Source organism: Cyprinodon tularosa, unplaced genomic scaffold (assembly GCF_016077235.1).
Source record: "Cyprinodon tularosa strain WSP-4 unplaced genomic scaffold, ASM1607723v1 ctg425, whole genome shotgun sequence".
NCBI lineage: Eukaryota > Metazoa > Chordata > Actinopteri > Cyprinodontiformes > Cyprinodontidae > Cyprinodon > Cyprinodon tularosa.
In genome coordinates, this window is record NW_024039147.1 from 373,008 (window position 1) to 397,981 (window position 24,974).

General features: G+C 35.4%; 1 protein-coding gene across 1 annotated transcript in view; it reads right to left on the reverse strand.

Moving 5' to 3' along the window:
- Positions 1-246: 246 nt before the first annotated feature.
- Positions 247-24,974, reverse strand: part of trabd2a (TraB domain containing 2A) — a 69,166-nt gene continuing 44,438 nt past the window's right edge. Inside the window, exons 5-7 of the mRNA XM_038299352.1 lie at positions 8,933-9,023; positions 3,871-4,143; positions 247-1,337 (exon numbers count right to left, since the gene is read on the reverse strand). Of these exons, the coding sequence (XP_038155280.1) occupies positions 1,133-1,337; positions 3,871-4,143; positions 8,933-9,023 (569 nt within the window). The 3' untranslated portion in view covers positions 247-1,132. The remainder of the gene's footprint in view (positions 1,338-3,870; positions 4,144-8,932; positions 9,024-24,974) is intronic.

Below are 24,974 nucleotides of genomic sequence, written 5' to 3' on the forward strand. Positions count from 1 at the left end.
CAGTAAATTGGCATCAAACACAAAAAAAGTCTAAATAAATATTTTATTGTATAAACTATTACAATTGACTCATTCCATATATGAAATAGTATTACCCTAAATACTACCCTGTACATGTTCTACATGTGTAGACAGTTTCATTATAAATGCAATATTATCATTATCTTTAAACATTAAAAAAAAAACATTTGTGTACTGTTGTAGCAAAAACATTTATAAAAAAATCATAAAAAGTGTACCTGATGCTTAACAGGAAAGCTAGTATAGTTGAATAATTTAAACCTAATGATAAACAAAAATGCATGGTCATGAACTCTTTCAACAAACACATAATTCAAAGCAGGTAATAACACTGATAATATACAATACAATCATATGTCAATATCACAACTTTCATTTTAGTGTAAAACATGACACAGGCTGTGGTGGTTAGTTCCTGATGTCCTTTAAAAAATATACCACACATCTATGGATTAAATCTTAACTTAAAAATAACCAAAATGCTTTTGATATTTTTTTTATTTTGATAACTCTAAAATAATTCTAAAGTATTTAAAATAATTATGTACAATTTCGTCAAGTAATATATTTGTGAAGCATATTTTTGTACATGTTGAATAAATTAAATTGTGAAGATTTCTGGTTGTGTTCATAAGGCCTATAGTCGCTGACAAACACTCTTACATGAGCAAGCACACATGGACATGTATACTCAGCAAACCCTGCTAAAGAGAAATGGTTCAAGTAGTGTTTATAAATGATATTTTATGTTCAGAAAATTGTATGTCTGTTGCAGGAATTGAAAAGATTGGTAGGATAACAAACATGGTATTGCTAAGAGAATTAGTTTGGATCCCTTTTCTTTCAGTTGCTTTTTCTTTTACTTTTCTGTGCAGTCTTATAGCTCTAAAATAAAATAAAATTATAAGAATCTGTTTGTTACAAAAAACACAAAAAATGTTTTTAATTTCAGTTCTTACAATGTATTTTTAAAACAGCCAAATAGCTACATGTAATGCTCATTTAACATGTCCGTCAGCTTATTGAAGTCAACCCTCCCGGTTTTAATCAGACCTTATATTAAATTGAGTTCATTAAATGCTTTTGTGCTAAATGAATTAACAATTTCCTGCTAGAGGACTGCAGAGTCTTTCTGAATTATCAAAGCTATAACTGTGGAAATCAAAATAATCCTGACGTATGGAAGGGAGGAGAAAGGTGAGGAAGACGGTAGATGATGGTAGTCATGAGTGCTGTAGATTCTGTTTGGTGGCTCCACTGTGATGTAACCATTGATGATTCGAACCAAGGGAGGAGGCGGGGACTGCACCATCGAACTGCAAGATGGAGTAACAACAAAAACATAAATTAGATATATGCTTTAATCCTTAGGTTTTCATGTAACCAAGAGGATTTCTGAATATCTGCAGACAAGATCTGATTACCGTAGCTTAGCTTATACCCACTGATTGTGCCTCTTTGATAAGTGATAGTTTTTGTTTATTTTAGTTATAGACAGATACATATATATGCATTCAGACAAAAAATAATGTTTTAAACATAAATCACATCAAACTTTTCTGTCTGAGCTGAGTGAGGATCATTGAAATTACCTATATCTATAAAAAAAAATGAATACTGACACATAGATCACTTTTTTATATTTTTAACACATTTTCTCTAAATTGAGAAGTTTACCTGTAGTTAATTGGTAACTGGTAGAATTATATATTAAACTCAATAACCTAGAATAAAAGGATTTGGTTATTTAGGGGGATTATTTTCCTAAATGTTAGCAAACGTTGTAGCTATAACTGGGGATGAAGGGGAAAATCAGGAAGAGAAGTGGGGATCCTATTTTTTTTTTCTTTTTAAAAATATGCTCAAAACTGCTTTGGAAAACTCCTGATTGTGTGACTATAATCTAAGCAAAGAAGCCTTTTTGATACAATGAAAACAAAGTTCTGTCAATTAAAATTAACCCCCTAACATTTCATAACTATTCATACATTCAGAATAAACGACTGCTCCCCAGGAATGGCAGCACACTGCTCCCCAAAGGTATAGGTTAAATGCAGAGAGTAATTTTCTTTGCTTTGTACTTGTGACAGTGTCAGACAATAAAGTAGAATTCTATTATGTTCTATTAATATATTAATAAACAGAATTGGTTTAAATTGGTCTTGTGCATTTTTAAATGGCCCAAGAACTATAATTTTATAAATGAATCACTATTGTATTACATTATTTAATATCACATTTGTTCTTTCAGCAGTACTTGGGTTTATAAAGCTACTGTCTGAAGACTAAAGCAACCAGGTTTGGCATTTCACACCATGTCCTGCAACAGCTCCATCAGAGGTTGTGCCTCTGTAGAGGACAACCCTGTCTACTCTGACCATGTTTCCTTTTGAGACATAAAAATTACAGACATGTAAATGAGTGAGCGTTGTAGCATGCATTAGCAAACAGACGGCTTCCTTTTGTGTTTAAAATTCTAGTACTTGCATAAAGAGAGAAAAAAATTCTACAGCCATAATGTAAAGAACATTTTATTTAACATTTTAATCCTATGCATACATTTGTACATTTGCTCTTTAGGTTGTCATATTCCACTCACACAGTTTGAGTAGGTCGGATGAAACTGGAAACCCTTAATGGTTTGTTAGGGCCATTTACTGTATTGGTTGACCTTATGACAAAAGACAGAAAACAGAAACTTGGAACAAACAGCTCCTACTGATAAATGACTGCAGGATATGGAAGTCCTACCCTGTTTGACAACTAGCATGAAAACAAACTCTTGCTGTCACAAAACATACAGAAGTTCTTTCTCATGGGAGGTAGCTCGTTTTTTTTCTTTTTTTTTTTCAAAAGGATGAGCTTGTTTTGTTCTCCTGTAAGTCCCTGCCTAGAGCTAAGTTGAGAGCCAAGTCAGATTTAACTGTCAAGTTGCTATTTTTATCTTGAAGACACTGATACCAGAAACAGAAGTGTGGATCTAATGTTTGTTTTCTGTCACTAAATGAAAAGGATGGTGATTTGATATCTCAACAGTTTGTTGGGCGTTTAAGCTTTGTGAGCCCTCAGCATCATATCAGGAAGTTCCCCACCTTCTTCTTCAAATCGTAATCTTAAGCCACAGCGAATACAGTAATGTTTCCATCTTCCTTTTATTAAAGCAATTCTAATTTTAATAATCATAAATATCATACAACTGTGGTCCAAAGTATACTTAGAATCATAATGTGCCTGAATGTCTCTAACTTTGGGTTTAAATTTTTTTTTTTAGGACAGGATGGTTAAATAACTTTGTGTATTTTTCAAAAAGAGGGCATTCAGGCTTACATTTACTGTGGATTTTTCTTTGTTTCAGTTTCACAAAGTCTAAATTAAACGAGAGGGGGGGAATAACAAAAAAAATAGATACAGCACAAGCTATGATGGAAAAAATATTAAAAAAAATAATAAGGGAGGGAAGAGAGTGAGAGATAAAAACGGCACAAGAGGAAGGAAGGTAATAATGAATGAAAAATAAGATGATAAGGAAGGAAAACATTTTCGTTTGGTCAGACCTTAACACCTAAAAGCTGCTGGCTTGTTCATGTGAACAATGGTCTGCTTTGATACTATTAAAATCTGTGTAAATTAGATCTATAGTACTGCAATCTACATCTCATCAATGACTGTGCATATTGTTTGAGCATAGATCTGTCATGTAGAAATCTGACTGTTTTACATTAAATTTAAAGTTAACTAATTATTGTTTAAAAATACAAACAAAATATATATAATTTTTTTTAACCTGGAAACAAACACTTTAAATAAATCCCTAAAGTTCTCTTGTCTTTTGTACTTCTGTCTCTTTACCTCTCTTCTATTCGGACCCAGAGGTCATTAAAATGTCGATTCCGTTGTTTCTTTTGCTTGTTCCGCCTCTTTTTCTTCAGCATTTTCCTCTCTGCTTTCTGTAGGAGATCCAGGCTGTCTGCAGGAAGGAGCATGTGGGGTAATGGATCCTCCTCCAGGGGAAGCCCATGGTCCTCCTCTTTGTGGGGGAGTTCATGAAGAAAAGGTTCCAGTAGAGTGAAATCATCATGGTGATCCTCTAGTGCTGGGGAAGCAGCTTTTAATAATGATTTCCTAAATGTCAAAAAACACAAGATGATAGATTGAAGAATATGAATGGAAAATGTTTTTTTGAATATCATACAAAAAGGATCAACATTAAACATCTAAACATCGTTTGACAGTTAAGCTTTTTTTCTATTTTTTTTTTTATGTTTGCTTTCAGTTATTTTTTCTATTCCAGACATTTTGTTAAAAATTCCTACATTTATACATTTAGGGTCATGTCTCTTAAAGATACAGATGCTGAGAGTTAGTTAGATGCTGCAGATACTCTGTGACATTTCTGTGACATAATCTCCTTCCTCCTGGGAATTTGTGAACTATTGAAAGAATGGCACACCCATCCTAGAAGGCAGTGTTTCTGTTCTTACATTTTAGTCAGCCAAGACCAAATAAAGCTAAAGGGAAATCGGGATAGGCCACTGAAGACGGGCGACAAGAAGAATTGCTCCAGGTAAATTTTGAGAGAAAACACATTAAATATTTGGGGAACACATCACAAAATCTGAAAAACAAATTGAAATAAAAAAATAGAATTATCAAAGAAATCCCCAAATTTAAAATGCAAAATTGAAAACTAGGTTTTAATAATATGCCTTGTCAGTTACTTTTAACTACTGTATGTTGCAGTGAACTCCATGATTTCTAACTTGCATTTCCTCTCTTTACACTTCAATGTATTCCTTTTAGAATAACAATCACCAATAAAAAAAAAAGCAGCATTTCATGTCCACTAAGACTTGTTGTCAGATTAAAGATACATTTAGGAAACAGCAACCTTTAAGCCTGGATGGCGCACACTTTTCATTTAACCCATGTTTCTGTATTAAAACTTTTTTATTGGTCTGTTGTGAAATATTTTAAGTAATTAAATGCTGACCTTTTTTATTTTATTAGCTCCAAGTGGAAAACTAATCAACTAATGAACAAATAAGGAGTAAAAAATAAATCTGTATGTCATTATTCTATAAAATGTGTTTCACTTAGTAAAATGAGCCAGTAAAATATATTACATTTGTGTCAGGATTGTATTTGTAGAAAATGATGAGGAGTATACCACTGAAGTCAGAACCCAATTTATAGGTTTGTAAAGAAGCCCTGAAATGATCTTGCAAAATAATCCAGTAAAAGCATGCATGTAGTGGTGGTCCCAATAAACAGGAATAATAGGACCATCTGTGCAGGGTATAATCTCCCAGAGGTAAAGTACTTTCTGCGTACTAAGTAAACTGAGTGTGCTTATAAACACCATAACAATTACATTTGTTATAGACCCTTTTCCTGATATATACTGTATTGTTGCAACCCACTTATACTTATTGAGACAAAAGTGCAGTACCCGTAAGGAAAAGATCAGTTTTTAGGTTAAGTTTAGGACTAAGTTGTGAATTGAGATCTCCAAATGTATTAGACGCCACACATAAAGGATACCAAAAAAAATGAGTAGATCTATAGTGTGTTCTCTCCAGCCACATGTCAGACGCATCACACCACGCACAAGCCAATTTCACTCCAACATTTACGTCAGATGGGAAATAATAATAATAATAATAACCAACTTGCAGAATTTACAATCGGAGGAGTCCTGATGTTCCACCAAGCAATCTCCGTCCCTCTTACCAATCCACCCACTGGAAGATGGGAGTAGAAATCTGCTCTTTAGTTATGTACTGGTGATTATCAAGGTAACGGTTAGGGTCAGGATTAGGCCACATAGATCTATAGAGAGTGGAAGTCAATAAATGGAAAGCAATTCTTAGTCCTTGTCAAAGTAGAAGAACCGAATGTGAGAGTGTGTGTCCTCCTGTTTCAGGATCAGAGGACCAATTCCCTATCGACCTCAAATTGGGGACATTCAGGCTGCTCCTGCTAGGACTCTGGCTGCATTCATACTCATTACTAAGTTGTTGGGCAGAGCTTGCTATCTGTGTATAAATATCCATTTTCATCTTCCAATAGGCCCTCTGTTTCTGTTTTTGGTTTTTGTTTTCTCTTTTCAAGTTGTTAGGTTGATTATTCTGAAGTTCAACGAAACGTTGTTCTGTCTGGTGCTTGACTTTTCCTGTTTGACTTGTGACATTCAGGAGCTTTAGGCAGAAACCACTGTGGTTTGTGGCCAAACATCCTTCTTGTGAACTCGCTTTGCTGATTCATTAGGCCTCAGTAACCACACCCACACTGGACCGTGGCTGAAGTGAGCGTACACATGGATTTTAATGAGGTTTGGGTTCCTAGCAGCAACCGCATCCCAGCTGTACCACAGCCGTACATTCAGTGTGAAGAAGCTGTTAGGTGTAAGACTGAGGTGTAAATTTAGCTTAGGGTGAGCATAGGTTTAAGTATGCTTTGGTAATGATTAGGGTGTAGAAAATTAAAAAAATGACTGAAAAGCTATGAAAGTCATTTCACTTCATGAGGATCTTGTGTTGGGGGGTTGATCTATGCATCTGTATCTAAAGATTAATTTGTAGTCTGCTGTGTTGTCTCAGTTCTAAATCCCTGCCCTGACAAAAAAAAAGTGACCTAATTCTTTGTAGATAACTTTTATACTTGATGATATCCACACTTTTTAACCAGTATTCTACACATACTACGAAACTGCTTGCCTCACTGTAAACTATGCTTAAAATGATCCAGGATTGTGATCAACTGAAAGTAGTACGCATATTATGAACAAAAAATGTTTCATAATCAATGGTTTCTACTTATTATCTACAGTAAGTAGAAATACTGGCTATGTACTTTACTGGAGTCATTCGTTTTTTAGACTTTTTACAGATTTTTTTTATTTTTGCTCAACTTTTGACTTCTACTCCATACATTTTTAAAATAGACTCGTTAGTTTTGTGTCATTTAAGCTAATTCTCATTATGGTTTGTTGGTATTTAAAAAATAGTTAAAAAAATATATATAGTTTTTCAAGATGATGCATTGTCATAGCAGTTTGTCACTGTTGTCATTACAGTACTTATAAAACTAAGAAAATTACCGTAAGTATAAGGAAGTTATCATCCAATTGTAGAATAATATTCCTTTAATAGGGTAGTGCCAGGATAAAGTTTGAAGCATCTCTTCTTAACATTTTATTCCTGCATTACTTTAACTTTTATACTTTAAGCAGTTTTAAAAATTGTACTTTTACACTTTTACTTTAGTAAAAAACTTAAGTTGATATTGATGGATTTATACTAGCTTGAGTAATAAACATTAATACCTTATACACCTCACGTTAAAATACACATTACTAGTAAGCTCTCCCATAAATAGTAGTGTGTGCCTCTAATAAAGCTCTAAAATTAAATGTTTGATATCAAATTAAACAGCAAATAAGTATTATGAATTTCCTAAATTAATGTTATTAAGGTAATTATAAATGTAAAAGCAACTGGGAATAATTTTTCTGGACTTATGATAACTTAATGACAGATCAGGTATGACTCGGTGAGATGCTGTGTAATTTCAGCCTCATAATCCCTTATCAAAAATCAGATTTATTGTGTGAAAGTAGATTTACTCATTCATTCAAACACATACGGGAACAAGAAAGCAGATAGAAAGAGAGATAGCCACCCGCAGTGCTCCACGCTCCACTGGCTGCACAACATACTTCGCAGCAGGAGGTACAAACCATACTTAGGTTGGCCTTTTCAACACAGCTTCATTGGTGGGCCGTTGGGGAATTTGTCAGACTTATCGGCTACACAATCAAAAGCACAGAAGCAGTCAGAGACATGCAAAATCCCTGAAAGAATGAGAGCCGTCCATGAGAATTATTTCCGCTAAAAGTATGAAATGTAAACACTACGTCTACGATATTAATGAATCTGATTAGGGGCAACTTGTACCAGTATTTATGATCCTGGGAGTACAATGAGGGGTGTTCGGAAGCATATCAAAAAATAAATCACTGTAGTGAAAATTACAGACTGTGACCAACTGAAAAGACACAACTTTTCATCCAAACAAAACATTAAAAATGCTGACTGTTCATTTCTATGGTGTTGTTATCCTGGTCTTAAAGCAAAGGAGATAAATAAATCCCTTTTTTTTTATCTACAACAGGGTTAGTTCAAAATAGTCATACAAATTAAAATTAGCTTAGATTTTTTTATTTACTTAGTGATTTAATGTGAAAGAATGTGAAAGACTAATCAGAATTATCTTTGTTTGCCAAGTTTGTGTACAAAAACAAAGAGTTTGACTTGGTTCACTTTTACAGCTAGTAACATGAAAGGTTTGTGCAGTGAGTAAATGCTGCCAAAATGGTGGCAGGCATATGCATTAAGCTCCTTTTACTTTGATAGCTTTAAAAAAATCCAGTGGAGCAAACAGCCTTAAAAATTCAACCTTTTATAGGGAAGTTATTCCGGTTCTTTAATCTTTGTAAATTCAACTAGAGCTGGCATTAAGCTTGTTTCAAGCCATGCAGATGACGTCATGCGGAAAAAAAATTCTTAGGTCAAATGAGATCAAATTTGAATCTTTACTGATTCCAGTTCTTCAACTGAAGATGGTATGAGTTAGGGGGAAATAAATTGGGCAAAAAGGTTAAAAAAAAAAACTGGAGGAGACCTCTTAAAGGGCTAAAGGTTTATGATTGAGCTGTAAAATACCTTTAATATGTAATGGAGGATTTAGACTAATGAGGTTTGATTTTATATCAATGATCCAGTCAGAGTTCAGACCTGGATCAAATTAAAACAATCTGATGCATCATTTTCCCTTCAACTTAAAACGTACTTACAATTTCTGCAAAATTATCTTGTAATAAGTATCTGGTTTTGTTTAAATCTTGGTTTACCTCTTTATGGGCTGTCCAGCAGGGGTGTGCTCCACCTCATATCCCTGGCGGCGAAGGACATCGATAACTGTGTTGTTGCCAAGAAAGTGACCTGCAATCAAGAAAATAGAAATCTATGATTTCTCTTATCCAAACATTATGATAATGTACTGTAACCAATGAGAGTAGAATATTTGATATCAGTGTCTGATCAGTAAAGCACAGGAGTGCAGGAATAAAGCAGTGTGGAAAATTCTACAATGATGCAGGAAGAACACCAGGTGGAAAAGAGGTTATTATCATACAGCAATAGTTAATAATATCGATTAAGGACCTTAAAATAAGTAAAATCAAAGGGCTTGAATTCACAATATTTTTGATTCTTAATTAAAAAGTCCATTTATCATCAATTTCACAGCTTTAGACTCTGAAAAAACACCATGCAACCATTGTTGTCTTTCCAAGGCATGTCTTCATCTCTTCTCCATCTCAATTTTGATCATTTTCCATCTATTCCCTTCATAGGATTCATCCTTTCTCCACAAACCATTTTGATCTCCATTCAGCTCCATTTTTATCATTGACATTCCCTCTACTTGTCTGTCCCCTCTTTCCTGGTGTGACCCTCTCACCAAGGTGAAGTGGGACCACTAAGGCTTCAGGTTGCCGTGTCAAGAGGTCTCCGCTCTTCCTCTTATTCTAACAAAAGGGAGCAGTGACCCATTGTTTGGACCTGCTCAGCCGTGGCATCACAGAGCTATGTAAACAAAGAGCTCCAGCACTTTAATCTGGCCAAGAACCAGATAGAAATTGGCTGGCCTGGATGCACTATGGGGGCCATGTTGCTGTCACGGGGACCTGGAAAAAATGCTTTTACATAAGATTAAATGTGCAAGAATAGAATATGCAAAGGTAGGAATTGATCTCTAATTTATGCAAAAATATATCCTTATAGTTGATATTTATTTTTTCCAAACAATTACATTTTCAGCACCTTATAAAAACGTTTTTGCCATTTCTACCAATTTTACTTTATTAAGGAAATATTTATAAAATAAAATACATTGTTTAAATTGTGACTTTATTTTAATGTAGGAGTGTATTTGTTTAATCTGCATTATTTCCAAGTATCTGCAGGGTTTTTACTAAAGAACTAAATTTGTTGGCTAAATATATGAAACCCCAAAACTCTGAGAGAAGAAAAAGATGAGACTGAATCAAATAAAAAGAGCTAAAGCTTTTCAGCTTGCAAACATTAAGAAAAGGCTAATTTGTTAGTCAGGTCTAAGATGTATTAAACTCTACATCAGAGGACTGAGGTACTTGGTTCTGCTCGACTCAGTGGAGGCTGGATAGACTTCAGAAGGTCAAAAAGACACATTCAAATATTCACAATAACAAACACAAATGAATATAAAAAATATGCAAGTGCTCAAGAGAAACATAATGAAACCTTTTTTTTAAGTTGTTACAATGTTTTAGTGGTAAAGGGTCAAATAAAAAGACAATTTAAAAGAGATTTTTTTAGAAAAACTTGCAGAATGTCTCTTTAAACAGACGACACTGAATGGTCAAAAAAGTGACTTTCATTCAGATAAAGCAATTCTGTCTTTTAAATTATTGGGGTATATTACTTCTAATTATTGACTAAAATTCCGACCTCCTGTTTTCACATGTGTTTTCACTACAGGGCCATTTCTGGACTCAATAACTCATGGAAATTGAAATAGAAGAACACGCTCTTTTTGGTCCCTGAACATCATCTAATGTGAAATCACCATTTTTTTCTGCTGCAGTCTAATGCATTAGTTACAGACATTTCCTACCTTAAGCCAAAAAATGTGTTACTCAGCTCCCACTTTCAGCTTACAGTAAAACTTGTACTTGATATTTATTTACAGCCTCTCACTGAAAGCAGACCTGCAGCCCCCTGTTATTTGGAGCCCAGAACAGAGTTTTGGGCTTCCACATCTGGAGTAATCTGGCACAACATCTGACATGTATTTCCACTGATTATTTACTTAGGCTTTTTTCATTCATCTTAAATCGATGAAATTGGCCGGTGATATTTGCACCAATGCACAGTATGTTCACTGTACGCCTTTTAAGTTCCAGCCAGGGAGGATAGATGCTGGAGATAAAGACATGAGACTGAACTGAAAGCTTTCATTCATTGGACTCCCTAAATCCAGAAACCTGAAATGGACCACTTAGTATGGGAGTTACACATTAAGTCACACATTGCTAGTTAAAGGTTGATTTTAATAATGTTTTCTCCATTTCCTCAAAAGGAACAACTTTTAAAATTCTATAGAGGGGAAATGCTATTAATAAAACTTGTTCTTGCACAAACTATAGATTAAGAAAGCAAAACTCGCAAGTAAACTCATATGTAATAAAACATTAATACCTACGTTAAATATATTTTGAAGACAACCGTTAGTTTAGTATAAAATAACAATTTCCATTCAAGTGCATGAGATTACTGCCAATTTTCTGTTACTGCACAGCCGAGATTAAAGAGTAAAAGCAAGCACTCCTCTTCCTAGCGATTCTCTCTGGGCATTGTTTAGTATTTACTTTATTTGTACAAAAAGCTTTTACTTTATAGAGAAGGTTTAGCATTGTGACTTCAGAAAATTTTACCACAACATACAGTGGGGTATTTCCTAGGATTTCAATGTCAGGGATTAAGAGTAAACATGCCATAGAGAGGTACAGTAAGATAAGAAGCTCCAGCTGCCTTTAGACCCCCCCAACCTAGTCATATATGGAAAATAATTCCTTCATGAAAACATTGCTTAAACTCACAAAGTGCAATACATAAAAACAATTATTAGGCATATATATACCTTTAAAAATCTGAATTTTCCCGAACTTTTACAAGTTATATTTTAATAATACTCACACCTTAACTTAAAGCTGCATAAGGTGAGAGCCACAAAGGTTCTTCTTTTGAGGAACATATGGAATACCCTTAATGACAGCCTCGGATTATTAGAACATGTGGAAAGTCTTAAATAGTGTTCCTTTTCCATAGTCTTCAGTATTTACACTACAGCTTGAAACCAAGGCCAAAGCAGCAGTTCTCATAACATTACAGCAGGCTGGATAAACAAAAGCTATAGTCAGCACTGAGGCCTTTCCACCCCATACAGACGTTTCTTGCTGTTTATGTACACATTATGTCCTGCTAGTCTGTAGGGTCCCACAGCCTGTAGTCATCAGCCCTGTGCACAGAGGCAAGCCTTTTTTGAGGAAACCAGCTGTAAGGTGTCACTATACAATAAAACATAAATAGAACAATTAAGTGTACTTAAAATACTTACGTATATCAAAACTAAAAAAAGAACTGAATTTCATGACCTAATGTTACTGAGGATGACGTAATTAACCACAACATTTTAGTGGAAAAACCCCAACACTGGTTAGTGGCAGCCAAGTAAAACCTCAGGGTGTTCAACTGTCAAGGAGTCTAAACCATCCATAAAAGTGACGGTCATGACAAAAACAAATATGAGCAAAATCACTGGTTATTTTATGGCATAAAAATAATTATCCTGTGTGTACTCTTTAAACAATGCCATCTCTATTTAGAAATAAAGGCGTTGATCATATGACACTCTGACAAGTTATTTGCCCTGGAAGGACCGAAGAAATGTCTTAAATCGTGAATCATCTTCAATAATCAGGTTGGAGTTTGAATAATAACTAAATATTCTTGAAAGAAGATAGTATAACCATATGGGATGATATATATGAATATATATGTCATCCCATATATATATATATATATATATGTTTTTAAAGCATGCTTTGTATTAATTACTATCTGGCCATAAAAAAAATCTCGGAAATTTACTGAAGAATTATTGTAACATAAAGCTAAACACACAGATCTTGCCTGCTCATCAGACAATTCCAAGGCTGCTACTTCATCACTTAGAGAACCAAGCTATAGCGGTAATTGTTTTATATTGTCGGTGTTTTGTACTGTAGCAATATTCTCAAGATATCATCACCACTGCATTGTGTGCAACCAAAAAAGGATGACAAAGAGCAGCTACCGGTACTCTAAACTCCTGCTGCAAATAAATACAGTGTCACAATAGGGCCTCTTGCAAACAAAGATCTGTGAGCACTGGGCCCACTATGGCTACAACCATACAGCAAGTCTTGATGTGCAAACGTTTTGTGCTGTAATCCAAGGTTGTTGTTTTCTTTTATTTATTTTTTTGCATGGTCAGTCATACTACTTAGGATCAGTTCACGTTACCCAAGAGAGCAGTATGTTCAGAAGGAGAGTGTAAATGTCACACAGCAATACACTGTTTACAGATGTGATATTGGCTGTGACTGGTAGTGAAAATGCTCATTGAGCTTGGTTTAAAAAAAAAAGATTATAAAATTTTTGCCAGTGTCTCTATCTTATTATTATACCGTTGATGAAAGGGAGTGATAATATTATGGCCAAACTGTAAAAACAGGAAGGACGGTGAAAAAGAAGAGCAAGACTCTTTAAAATGGCTTTTGTGCAGCAGGGACAGCTATAATTTTTTAAAACTGTTTGTAGATTTTAAGGGGAGCCGGGAACAAAGACTAATATGACAGAACAAGAGGGGGTGGTGGAAGAGAAAGAATACTTCTTCTTCTTCTTGAGAGTGCCTTCTTCTGCCATCCTGTACTGGGGTAACAGCATCACAGCAAATTAATTAAAAAAACTCAACAAGCAAAAGGGTCGGCTCTGTTCTACATATAAAAGAGATTCAAATGTATTACTTTTTAGGTAAAAATATCGATATCAGGCATTCAGACTCCCATGAGAAAGATATTTTGCCCAGATTTTGGGATACATTTGTCTGCTGTTTAAATATAACCTAAAAGTTGACAAAAAGTGTGTGTTCATCATATTTGTTATGATGAACAGAAGCCCTAGCTTCATTTACTAAGAAAAGAGAAATAGGATGAAGGTTTGTTATGAGGTACCTACATAACATTTGTTTCATCAGCTTATAGTAAACATATTATAATATGAGTATTTTAGATTTCTGAGCATAACTGTACTAAATAATAGTGTTGAGCACTGATTCAACCATGTTTGAATAAAAATGCCACCTTGGCATAGTTTAAAAAAATATTCATATGTGTTTTGCTATTATAGATACAAATAATATTAATAGCTAAATGAAATATGAATAAGTATTTTGAAAAGTAAATGCTTATGAATCAAATGTGAATAACAATAGGTGTAAAAATACAGAGGCTCAAGCCCTGTCACACCATGACGATTTAGACCAGCGTATGTCTGACATACAAAAATCTGGCAAAAAGGCAGGCATACATTTAATAGGTTATGGGTGCGTTTTGTATAATTTTGAGCATGCTCAAAATTTTCCGACATATGCCAGCGTATGCTCATACTTGGGACATAAGTTACAGATCATTGACATAAGTTAAATGTAAGTTACTCATAAGTTGTGGTGTCTAGCTTATCCAAAACCTATGAGTAACTTCAGCATAACTTATACCTAACTTATCAAGAACTTACCTCCACAGCATATAAATGTATCTGATGTGTTCCAGGCGACCGCTAAATGTGTTTTTTAACTTACAGTTACTGTATAATGATGTATTGGCAGCAATCTGGTATGACAGTGGGATCAAAGTAGGAAACCATCAGTTCTGCTCCAGACTTCATCCCCATCATAGGGTGGGTGTGAAGGTGAGTGAGATGGATCTCCCCTGGGTTCATGCCACGACCAACAATCTTCCTAGCAGACATGACGCTGAATCTGCTGCGACTACAAACCTTCTTTCTGTCTTTTTTTATTTTTATTTTTTATTTTTTGGCGGGCGGTAAACAGCAGCTAGGTTAATACCGCGATCAAAGATATCTTTTTATGCAGACTGGACATTACTGATGTTCGGTAATGCCCATGAAGTGATTATTGTGCCTCATTTCATGGGCATTAGGCTGCCGTGCTTTATGCATAAGTTAGGTTGTCGTTGGACATAACTTCTGGACTTGTTATAAATACTCTATGTATATGCCCAAAATTGATTAAATACATAGAAAGTTCAGCATATGCCACCGTTTAAGAAGGTTCTGGGATGTCAGGAGGGCTGGGCTGTCAAAATCAGCAAGGTGTGACAGGGCCCTCATCCAGCTCAGTCTGAGCTTAAGTAGAACTCTGCATGTTTTGAAAAAAATCTGTGTACAACAGGACATAGTTTTGAAAGTAAGCCGCGAAAGATAAGACTAAGCCCTGATAAAACATGGCTTTGACATGGCAGTGAGTTTTCAAAAGATAAGCTAGACTGATAAACAAAAAATAAACCCAAACAAAATAAGGATTCATTATTCTTAAGAATGATAATATTTAATCCATTAACAAAACTCTCCTTCTTTCTATTTTTCTGAAGCAGCGTGTGACTCAGAACATCAGAAACTGGCAACTCTATAGGCTTTTGGTTTGGTCTAATATTGATACCAATCTCCATTTGCTGAACAGAAAGCAGATGGACAATCTGAGAAGCACCAAAGAAGAAGGCAACAGCGACAAAAAAGCAGCCAACAGATCCACGATTAAACCCATAAACACAAGTAAAACAATATTGAAAACTAAGACTTAAGAATGTTAAGACATCTGATGCCAAACTTTGTTAATGAAATAAGAGAACCTGCTTTTGATTTTAAAATTTGGCTGGTAAAATTTTTAATGTGTGCTATCCAACAATATTCTAAAAGAGTATGTACGGTTAAAGATGGTTTTATAAAAACATTATAACTAACAGATCCATTCATATAGTCATTCTGCAGGAAATACCAAAAATAATTGGGTTCTACATAAACAGCTCAATAATAAAATACATTTTTGCACTATTCCATCTGCAAAATTAGCTTTTTATGTTAACACCATTTTTTTGGCAATTTATTTCAAATTGCAAATGTAAAAAAAAAAAAAAAAACAAAAAAAAAAACTTTTGAGACCGATGTTAAAATCCAACACCTTATGGATTCAGTGCAATCATGTTGCCTAAACAAATAAAATTATTAAAAATGTGGGAACTTTAACTTACAAAACAAGATTAACCGACTCAACTTCAGTGTCCAAAAGACGTCCATTATTTTTGCCTTGTAATATCAATCTTCTAAAATTTTATCATCAAGTATCATCAAATGTTATTTAAGCTCACACTGAAGAGAATAAAGTAGTTTCTAAGCTGTTAAATGCTATGCTGTAACCGTCTAAATTCCTTTTAATGAGACGGCAGAGGAAAGTGTGCTGAAGTAAGTGCTTTAAAATTATGTTTAGACGAAACAAGAAACAGGGCATAAGAAGTTTGTGGTGTGAGGCTGTTTTTTAAATAAGCTCTCACTGAAATTTGCGGTGACACGCAGCACTTTCGGGCTGTCTTAGGGATTACATCTGTCAGCCTGAAGTAGACTCTGTGCTCTCTGTGTCAGTGCAGTCTTCACTTTTGTCTGTTTGTAGCAAATAAATTATAAAGGCCGCACACACAACAGCCTACCCGGTAGTTAAGTTCACCCTATGAAGTTAGACAATTCTGTAGATTTAAGCAGATCTGATAAAGTGATAGTAATCTTTGCCATAGATTAAGCAGAAGAATACCTTGATATTTATGGCAAATTCAAAAAGGGGAATTTACTACAATTTGTGAAAATGCAACAGTATATTAACAGCTTCAGTGATGAATGTTAGTAATTAGCTAACTTCTTCTAACTGAAACATGATTAAACTATCTATTCAAGATAAAAGCTTTATTAGAAGAGATTCTGAGCAATTCTTAGTGGCATAACATGGACAAAAAAAAAATCTAAATCAGTCTTCAAAACTATGTATAGCACCACAGGTAAATACAGTATAAAATATCTGTAATTGTCTTTGACATGTTGCATTGGCGAGTTTTCTTTATGTCATTTAAGTTGCGATCTTTGGTGAGCTCACGGACCCACCGGCGGGTCCAGCTGCTACATGACCTCATAATTTTACCAAACCCCCAGTATTGATGTAAAAAACATATTTGGCACAGTTTGGTGACATTTATGGATAAATGTGCCAAAATGGCCTCTCCGCCTAAGAAATTTCTCAGTAATACCATTCTAAAATAAATATGATTCATCTGATTGAGTCCAAATTTGGTATATTTTTACACAACATTTAGATTTGAAAGTCTGTACTACTTTTTTGTGCTATAAATAATATTTTGGTAGTGTTTTGCAATGTTTATTATTATAAGAAAATTTTGGCGAGGTTCAAAAAATGCAAAATATTTTGTATTTTGTCCCTAATATTTCAGGCAGGATCAGAGCTACAATGGTGCTGACACCAGAAAACCATTCTATGACATCTTACCTTTACAGACGTACCAAAAGTTTCTTCTTAAATCTAATGGCTTTGAGGCTATAAGTTATTTACTTTTGTGTGTTTTTGTCAGGCAGAAATTTATTTATACCCCCTTAGGGTGTAAGAGATTAACATATTTGGCTTACAAACAGGTAATGGTGTTCGGTTTTATATTTTTATCTTGTTATGTAAGCATACTTATTTAATAGTAAGATCTCAATATGATCCCAAGCACTGGATTTGGATCCTGTATAAAGGATTTTCATGATTTTTTTTAAAAGACCCGCCCTCTCCACTTTGAAAAAAAATGCAAATGCACAACCCTGTACCCACTCCTGAGAGGGAACACCTATTAAACGTGTGCAAGAGCATTCCATGAGCAAATTTCTCCTTGTGCATGCTCTATTTATAAGTTGCTGTATTCATCGCTCATACAAGCTTACTTTCCAAAAGAAGATTTGCAATTTTTCCACTATATCAAACTCACCACCGATAAGGGAAAATGGGAACTACTCATAGGACGGCCTTACCTAAACACATCACCAGAATGATTGACAATTAGAAACTAAATCTTCCCCTGATACCTCTCCCTATCTTCTGTGCACATCTTGCACATCGTGGATGTGTGGTCTCATTAAACACTGCCAAAAAGTCACAACACATTTTTGTGCATCATGTTGATTTAACAAATTTGGGTTTTCCCTAATAATGTAAAGTTTTTTTATCCTTTAAAATGACATATTGTGGGAACAAAAGATATTATAGTGACTGATTAACCTGACCTGCTCAACCAGCTACAGTATGCACCATCATAACATCAGGATTACCCTGTCAATCGGTGATTAACCATCTTTACAAATTGTTACAACTGGTGGCAGTTCCAGGATGATTAACAGGGCAGAAACGTAGAATAACACATTCTTGGTGTACATGATTGTTTTTGGCTTTTTAAATGCTGTTTCTTATCTGTGCTTGCGTCTGCTGGCTGATCTCACATCTTTAAGCCCAAATAAAACAGCTTGAATATTTGAGCTGGCAAGGCTACACAGACACAATGCAGTCGACAAGTCGACACAGTTATGTTTAAAAGGGTCACGAGCCAAAATGTCAATTTTTCAAATCGGTTTGAGTAGCAAACACAACACAATCAGGGCAGAGAAACAGATAACAGTTATTCTCAGGCAACATTACATTTTTCTTTTTCAAGCTTTTAATACATTGGTCTCAATAACAGCTTCCCTTACCTTGTGCCATGCAACAAGTCCCTCCTCTGTCTGTCAACTGTCTCTATCCAGCAAAAAGCACAGCAGATAACAAAAGGAGTTGAATACCCTCGTGCTTTAAAAAAAAAATTCCACACTGCACTTCCATCTACAACATCTAAAACATGTGGCTTAGAGAGCAATTTTGTGGCTGTTTAGTTTGATTAATCTGCAAGCAATCTTTTTGTCATTCCCGAGGGCCTGGATATCATCTCTGTTTTGGGTCTAAGTCATAAGTAAAAGCAGATCCTCACAAAAGAGTCATGTAAATTCCCAAAGGCTGTTTCTGATGGTCATTCTACCCCATTTAGCATTTTGTCAGTTATTTTCGTCTTTACCAGGTGGATTTTGCTGCCACACTACTACCATCGCCAATTAACCATGTGTTGTAAGTATAAAACATTGCTGAAACATGTTTACTAATTGTCACTGCATATGTCTGATAGATAACAGATGTTGAATAAAACATCTGCAACAATTGCTATGTTTTACACACATGACATCAATGTTGTTTTTACAGCCTCTGTCTTTACAGGCAAGGATTCCCAACTTTAGGGGTTATTTCAGTGAATTTATCTTACTAGAATCACCAAATGTCTGACTTCTTTTGTCTAATTTCCTATAGACACTATGAAATATAAATAAGTTAGAAAGATTACAAAGGCAATATTAGATTAAATGTGAACAGATCTGAAGCAAGATAGTCAAATAAATACAGGAATAAGGTGTAGTAGAGTAAGATGTGTTATGAAATTTTAGATTACTCTGCTGTGTTGTTCCATCCAATAGAGGGTACAGCTATTCTGATATTTGTGTAAAAATATCAACAGAGGTTTGCTAGTTTAGCTTTTTTGAACTCTCATCTTTTCTTTTCTACAGCTATTAATAAAGTCGTTCCTTCACTGAATTAGTTCATATTTTGTTTTTCTTCCCCTATACTGTATGCTTAGCTCAAGGCTTCTAGGTTAAGTTGTGTCTCCTTTTTGTTTAAAACAATTACTGCCCTCTTGTTTGTGACTCTTCTATTGATAGATTTTTCTACCATTAGAGCTCAGTCTCTGTATTTTATTTTTTCCTATTTGTTTATTTTCCCAATCTTCATTTGGTTATGGGAGATATGAGCTTAGACTAAGCAAAGTTACCATATGGATTTTCTCCGGTTTAAAGGGGGTTGTTACTCTCCACTGTCACCACATACATGCTTAGGATGATGGACTTCTGTAAAGTCAATATATCATCCTAATCACCTTTTTTTTACCTTTTAGAGTTTAAATGATCAAGTTAATTTATTGCATTGCATTAAAACTATGATTGAAATTGACCTTATGCAATTATATATGAGGCAAAATGGCCAGATTGTAATTTAACTGAATTTTGGACCTAATTCAATAGCATATGTGCCATAATTTCTAGGTGTTTGGTTTTTTGAATTCATTTCATGCCTGTTTTCATGTTTCCATTTCTTTGTTACATATTGCCTTCTGTGCTTGGTTTCTAGGTTATTCATGTGTTTATTTAGAAATTCCGTTAGATTTCTTCCTGTTTTTCTCTTTGTCCAGATTCTGCATATTTAACCTTTTCTTCCGCAATCTATTCAGCCCTTATTGGTCTCAGCTGTTTCTCATTTTCCACTGATTGCCCTCACCTGCTTACCCTGTATTTCTCCTAACTCTCTTCCTGTGTATATATACATGAGGCATGTTACTTTGCTCTATGCATCATCCTATTTTGCCTAATGATTCTAGTACTTGCTTTCTCCAAATTCTGTTCCTCTAAGTGTTCCTTTGTGAGTTTCTTTAACTTTTTTAACCCCTTAGCTCCCATCTTTTTATAGCTTGAGCACCAATGATTTGCATATCAAAATACCATTGGGCAGTAAAATTATATCATAAATCCCACATCCTTGTGATGCATCTCATGTGAAAGCAAAGATCTTTCAGTTTCTGGAGAGTAAAAACTAGTACGTTTTACACAATCTGAACTATGTCACTTCAAACGTGTCCAAAATTATATGGTGAACATCCTGGGAAAGGATATTGAGATACTGGACTCTTATAAGTACCTGGGTGTTCACCTGAACAACAAACTGGACTGGACTCACAATACTGAGGCTCTCTACAAAAAAAGGTCGGAGAAGACTCTTCCTGCTGAGGAGACTAAGGCATTTTGGAGTATAGGTTGCACTCCTAAAGACCTTCTATCACTCTGTTGTGGGATCAGCCATCTTCTATGGAGCTGCCTGTTGGAGCAGTGGCTTATCTGTAGCTGAGAGAAAGCGGCTGGATAAGCTGATCAGGAAGGCCAGCTCGGAGATTGAATGCCCTCTGGACTCAGTTCATGAGGTGGGAAACAAAAGGACCCCAAACTAAAATACCCTCTTTGTTGCATAATGTCTACCACCCCATGCATGACACTGTTGCAGAACTGGAGAGCTCCTTCAGTGACAGACTGCTGCACCCTAAATGCTCCAGGGAGCGTTATCACAGATCCTTCCTCCCAGCAGCTGTCAGATCTTATAACCACCACTGTTCCCAGCAACCTCAGTAAGTTACTGATTTTTGCACAGTTTCTGTCTTAGTCAGTTAAATAACATGCTGTTGTCATTTTCTTGCACATCTCTGGTGTTGCTGCTATTTTTCCACATATCCATTACTGTAAAAATGTCCATAGCTGTTATTGATTTGTTTTTATTCTCAAGATACAGAGTATTTATATTGTAAAAAAAAAGCATACAGTACAGTACTTTATTTGATTTATTTGTTTTTATTTTAGCATATGTCAATAACATTTTATTAGGTGCACTTTGTTTTTTCAGGATTTTACTGTCATTACACTGTCACAAGTACAGAGCAACAAAACAAACTCTCTGCATTTAACCAGTGGGTTCCCCAAAGGAATAGTGCATTGTCCACTGTGCAGTGCCTGGGGAGCAGTGTGGGGCTAAGGGTCTTGCTCAGGGACCCAGAATGGCAGTCCATGGGAGTGGGGCTTGAACTCGGGACCTCTAGATTCCAAGCGCAATGCCATAACAACTAGGCCATCCCGCAGGCATGAGCGTGAAGAGTCTTGCCTACACTGGATCAGGATCTACACTGGCATCTAACCACCCCAGCTGGGATACAAACCCTGCTTCCTGTTTGCAGGACGGGTGACTCATAACTTGAGCTAGCCAGCCAATGTGTGACCACTTCTACTATAACCTTTTGTTGCTGTAACCACCACAATTTCCCCATTGTTGGACAATAAAGGGATTTTCTATTCTATTCTATTCTATTCTATTCTATTCTATTCTGTTCTGTTCTATAAAGTTCCAGACCACACAAGGACCAAACTATGGAAACCATGAAAGGCAAGTGAGAAAAATTTAGAATTTCTCTTATCTAGATTTTTTTTCTTCCCATTTGACTTTCAGGGCTTCTTTACCAAGCATGCAGTAAAAAACTTTATGGATGGATCCATCAGGAGTCAGAGAAGGTTTGTAAACTTTGAGGATCATAATGAGATCTGCCTTCTCTGCTGTTGCTCTCGCACTCCCAACTTAAAGGCATGGTCCTAAGTTGAGTTTCTTTGTGCCACCACCTCCACCCGTATCAGCATCTCTCTTTTTCCCCCCGAAACATGGTGCTGTTGTATGCTAGATATTTCGCCAGCAATTCCCGTGGCCAATGAGAAAAATTCTTTGCTTCCTTCAACACGTTGTGAAATAGGAATAGCCAGTATTTGCTTGTTTATTGTCTGTTCAGCTAAACATGACGAAGCTGGATTTTATTAATCGAGTCAAGGTGCTGAAATACCGAACAATGACGCCTGCGTCCCTTAGATTGACCAGAGATTGTCCCTTTTCAGGGAGTCCAAGACAACTGGATTCTATGACACGATTATTGTCACTTTCCATAGTATTCTTCTGTTAAGAATGCATAACTGTTGTCCTACATCGGGGTTGGATCATCCAGACAATAGAGTTGAGACCAGGAGGTTCTCGGAAGCTCAGGGAAGATGGCAAAAGTGCAATGCAGGAGACAGCACAGAGAAAACTAGAGCCTGACAGAGGGAGTGGCCCTTCACAGCAAATTAGGTTCCCAGAAGTGTAGTTTCCACAACTTGCATCAGAGCCTCACCAAAACCACTAGTCCAATCATCATTGTCCTGGATTTCTGACTCTGCCATCTTTTTTCATCTTCATCACTGCTGCTGTCTCAGTAATCATCTCATCTCTGGCTCAATTATCACAATCATCAGCTTCTCCTGTGCAGCCAAACACAACTGTACTTTAGCTTTCTGTTTTTGCCTCAGAATAGCATGGAACAGGCTGATTTAATTACAGGGAGCCTAATCCAGTCTGATAAACCACTGTTGGTCCAATGGTCAGACCAATCACAGCTTGAGAAGTGGGACTTTTCCATCTTTAAAATCAAGCTCTACCAGCTTTTTTATCAGACTGATATGTTATATATATATATATATATATATATATATATATATATATATATATATATATATATATATATATATATATATATATATATATATATATATATATATATATATATATATATATATATGTATGTATTTCAGTATGGATTGCAAGACTATACCCTGAATCTCCTGAGAGATTTGAAGACAAATAGCCTCCTTCTGCATGGAGTTTAAAAGCTTCAGTCATTCTGTCAACGCATCACATTTCCACGTATGTCAAGTATAACTAAACCAAAATCTGGTCTAACGTCTCCCATACCTCACTGTGGTGTAAAGTAACCAATGTTCCACTGTGCTCTTAAGTCTCCAGCTTATATTTACTTTGTGAAATTTTGGTTAAAAAATGGAATAGATACAAATCATAAAAACATGTCCTTTAAATATCCTTTTTGTCATATCCAAGGGTTGTATGCAGGTGTGTTAAGGCCACTACATACTATTATTTTCTTGCTCCAACAACTGAGAAGAGAATTGTCATTCTCTTCAGAATGACAATTCTGAGAGCACCGACTTGGGAACTCAGAGCACCGTCTTGGGAACTCGCTGTTTATTTTAAACACAATGGGTCCTATGCAACAACGTTTTTGTATTCTAATCTTAAATTTCTCTTGACCTCCCATGCTTGTTCATTCACAGAAAGAGCTTTAAGACAAAGAACAGAGACTCAGAACCAGTTCCGATATGGCCGTTCTGCTGACTGAGCTTAACAGAAGAATTAAAGGACCAGCAAAAGCCAAGCAGCAAAATGAATCATAAGAGCTGTAAATTATGTGTTTGCACTGTTACAGAAGCAAAAATAAATTAAACTACTAACTTCCAGCATCTGCTGCTTTTGAGGCATGACATATGCCTCAGATGCCCAGAAGCTCATGAATCATAATTAATCCAATTAATTTTTTATACCCTAGTATTCTTTGATGGTTCAAGCTTATCTGCTGTTGTATTCTGTGTTGTATTCTCGCCAGAAAATCTGTTTTGCAGTTCATGTTCTGTTCTTGGATTCCAGTGCTCCTCCTTACTCTCAGAGTTTGAAGAACGCACCTAAAGACTCCCACCGTGACTCTCCTCACAACTCTTGGTTTATGCTTTCAGGGTCCCTGCACAACAATCTAGAAAACCCTACCTGCCTGTTCAGTCATCATTGCTCAAACTGCTTTTTTTTCTCTCCCTCTGGAAGAAAAAGCATGGATGCCATTGCCGGGGAAAAAAATGACTACCACTTGCTGATCTCTTTGGATATTCCAACCTCCCCTGTTGAAACTCCACCATCTCTCCATTAATACGCCCCCCCCCTCACACATCTTATCTGAACGATATCAACTACTTAATGTATTAATAAACTTAACCTTCCCACTCAGCTCCACCCTGAATTTCTCTTTGAAATTAATTGTTTCATTTATTCACTTGTTTAAACAAACCGTTCAACTTCTATTAACAATCTTTGCCATATAGTCAAAGCAAAAATACTGTATTTTTTTTTTTATGTAGAACAGTGACTGCTGAACCAAAACACCCAATGCAAAATATAAAAAAGTAAAAGCTACTATTAGAATTCAGGTTTTGAAGTATTCCTCTTCTAATGCTCCAAATTAATTATGATCATAGGGTTACATTAGGTCAAATGTTTTGAGGAAGTTAACCCAAATTTTACATTCAACTAAATATTTCTCATTCAACTAAACATGCTTTATAACATTCTCAATATAAATACAAAGCGACTTAAAAATGAAATAAAAGTAGGTCCCAGAACTTAAAAAAAAAAAAAAGTAGAAGAAAGGCATATCTAAAGAATTCAAATCAGAATAAGAAAACCATTTTATTACACCAGTTGTTTTTTTTTCCGTTTCTTCATAACTTCTCCTCCTCTGGGCATTTCCTAAATCTATTTTATGTTTTATCTTTGAAATGAAAGAGGTCCTGTCTTCATAACAATTCCTATTTCAAATCATCAATAGA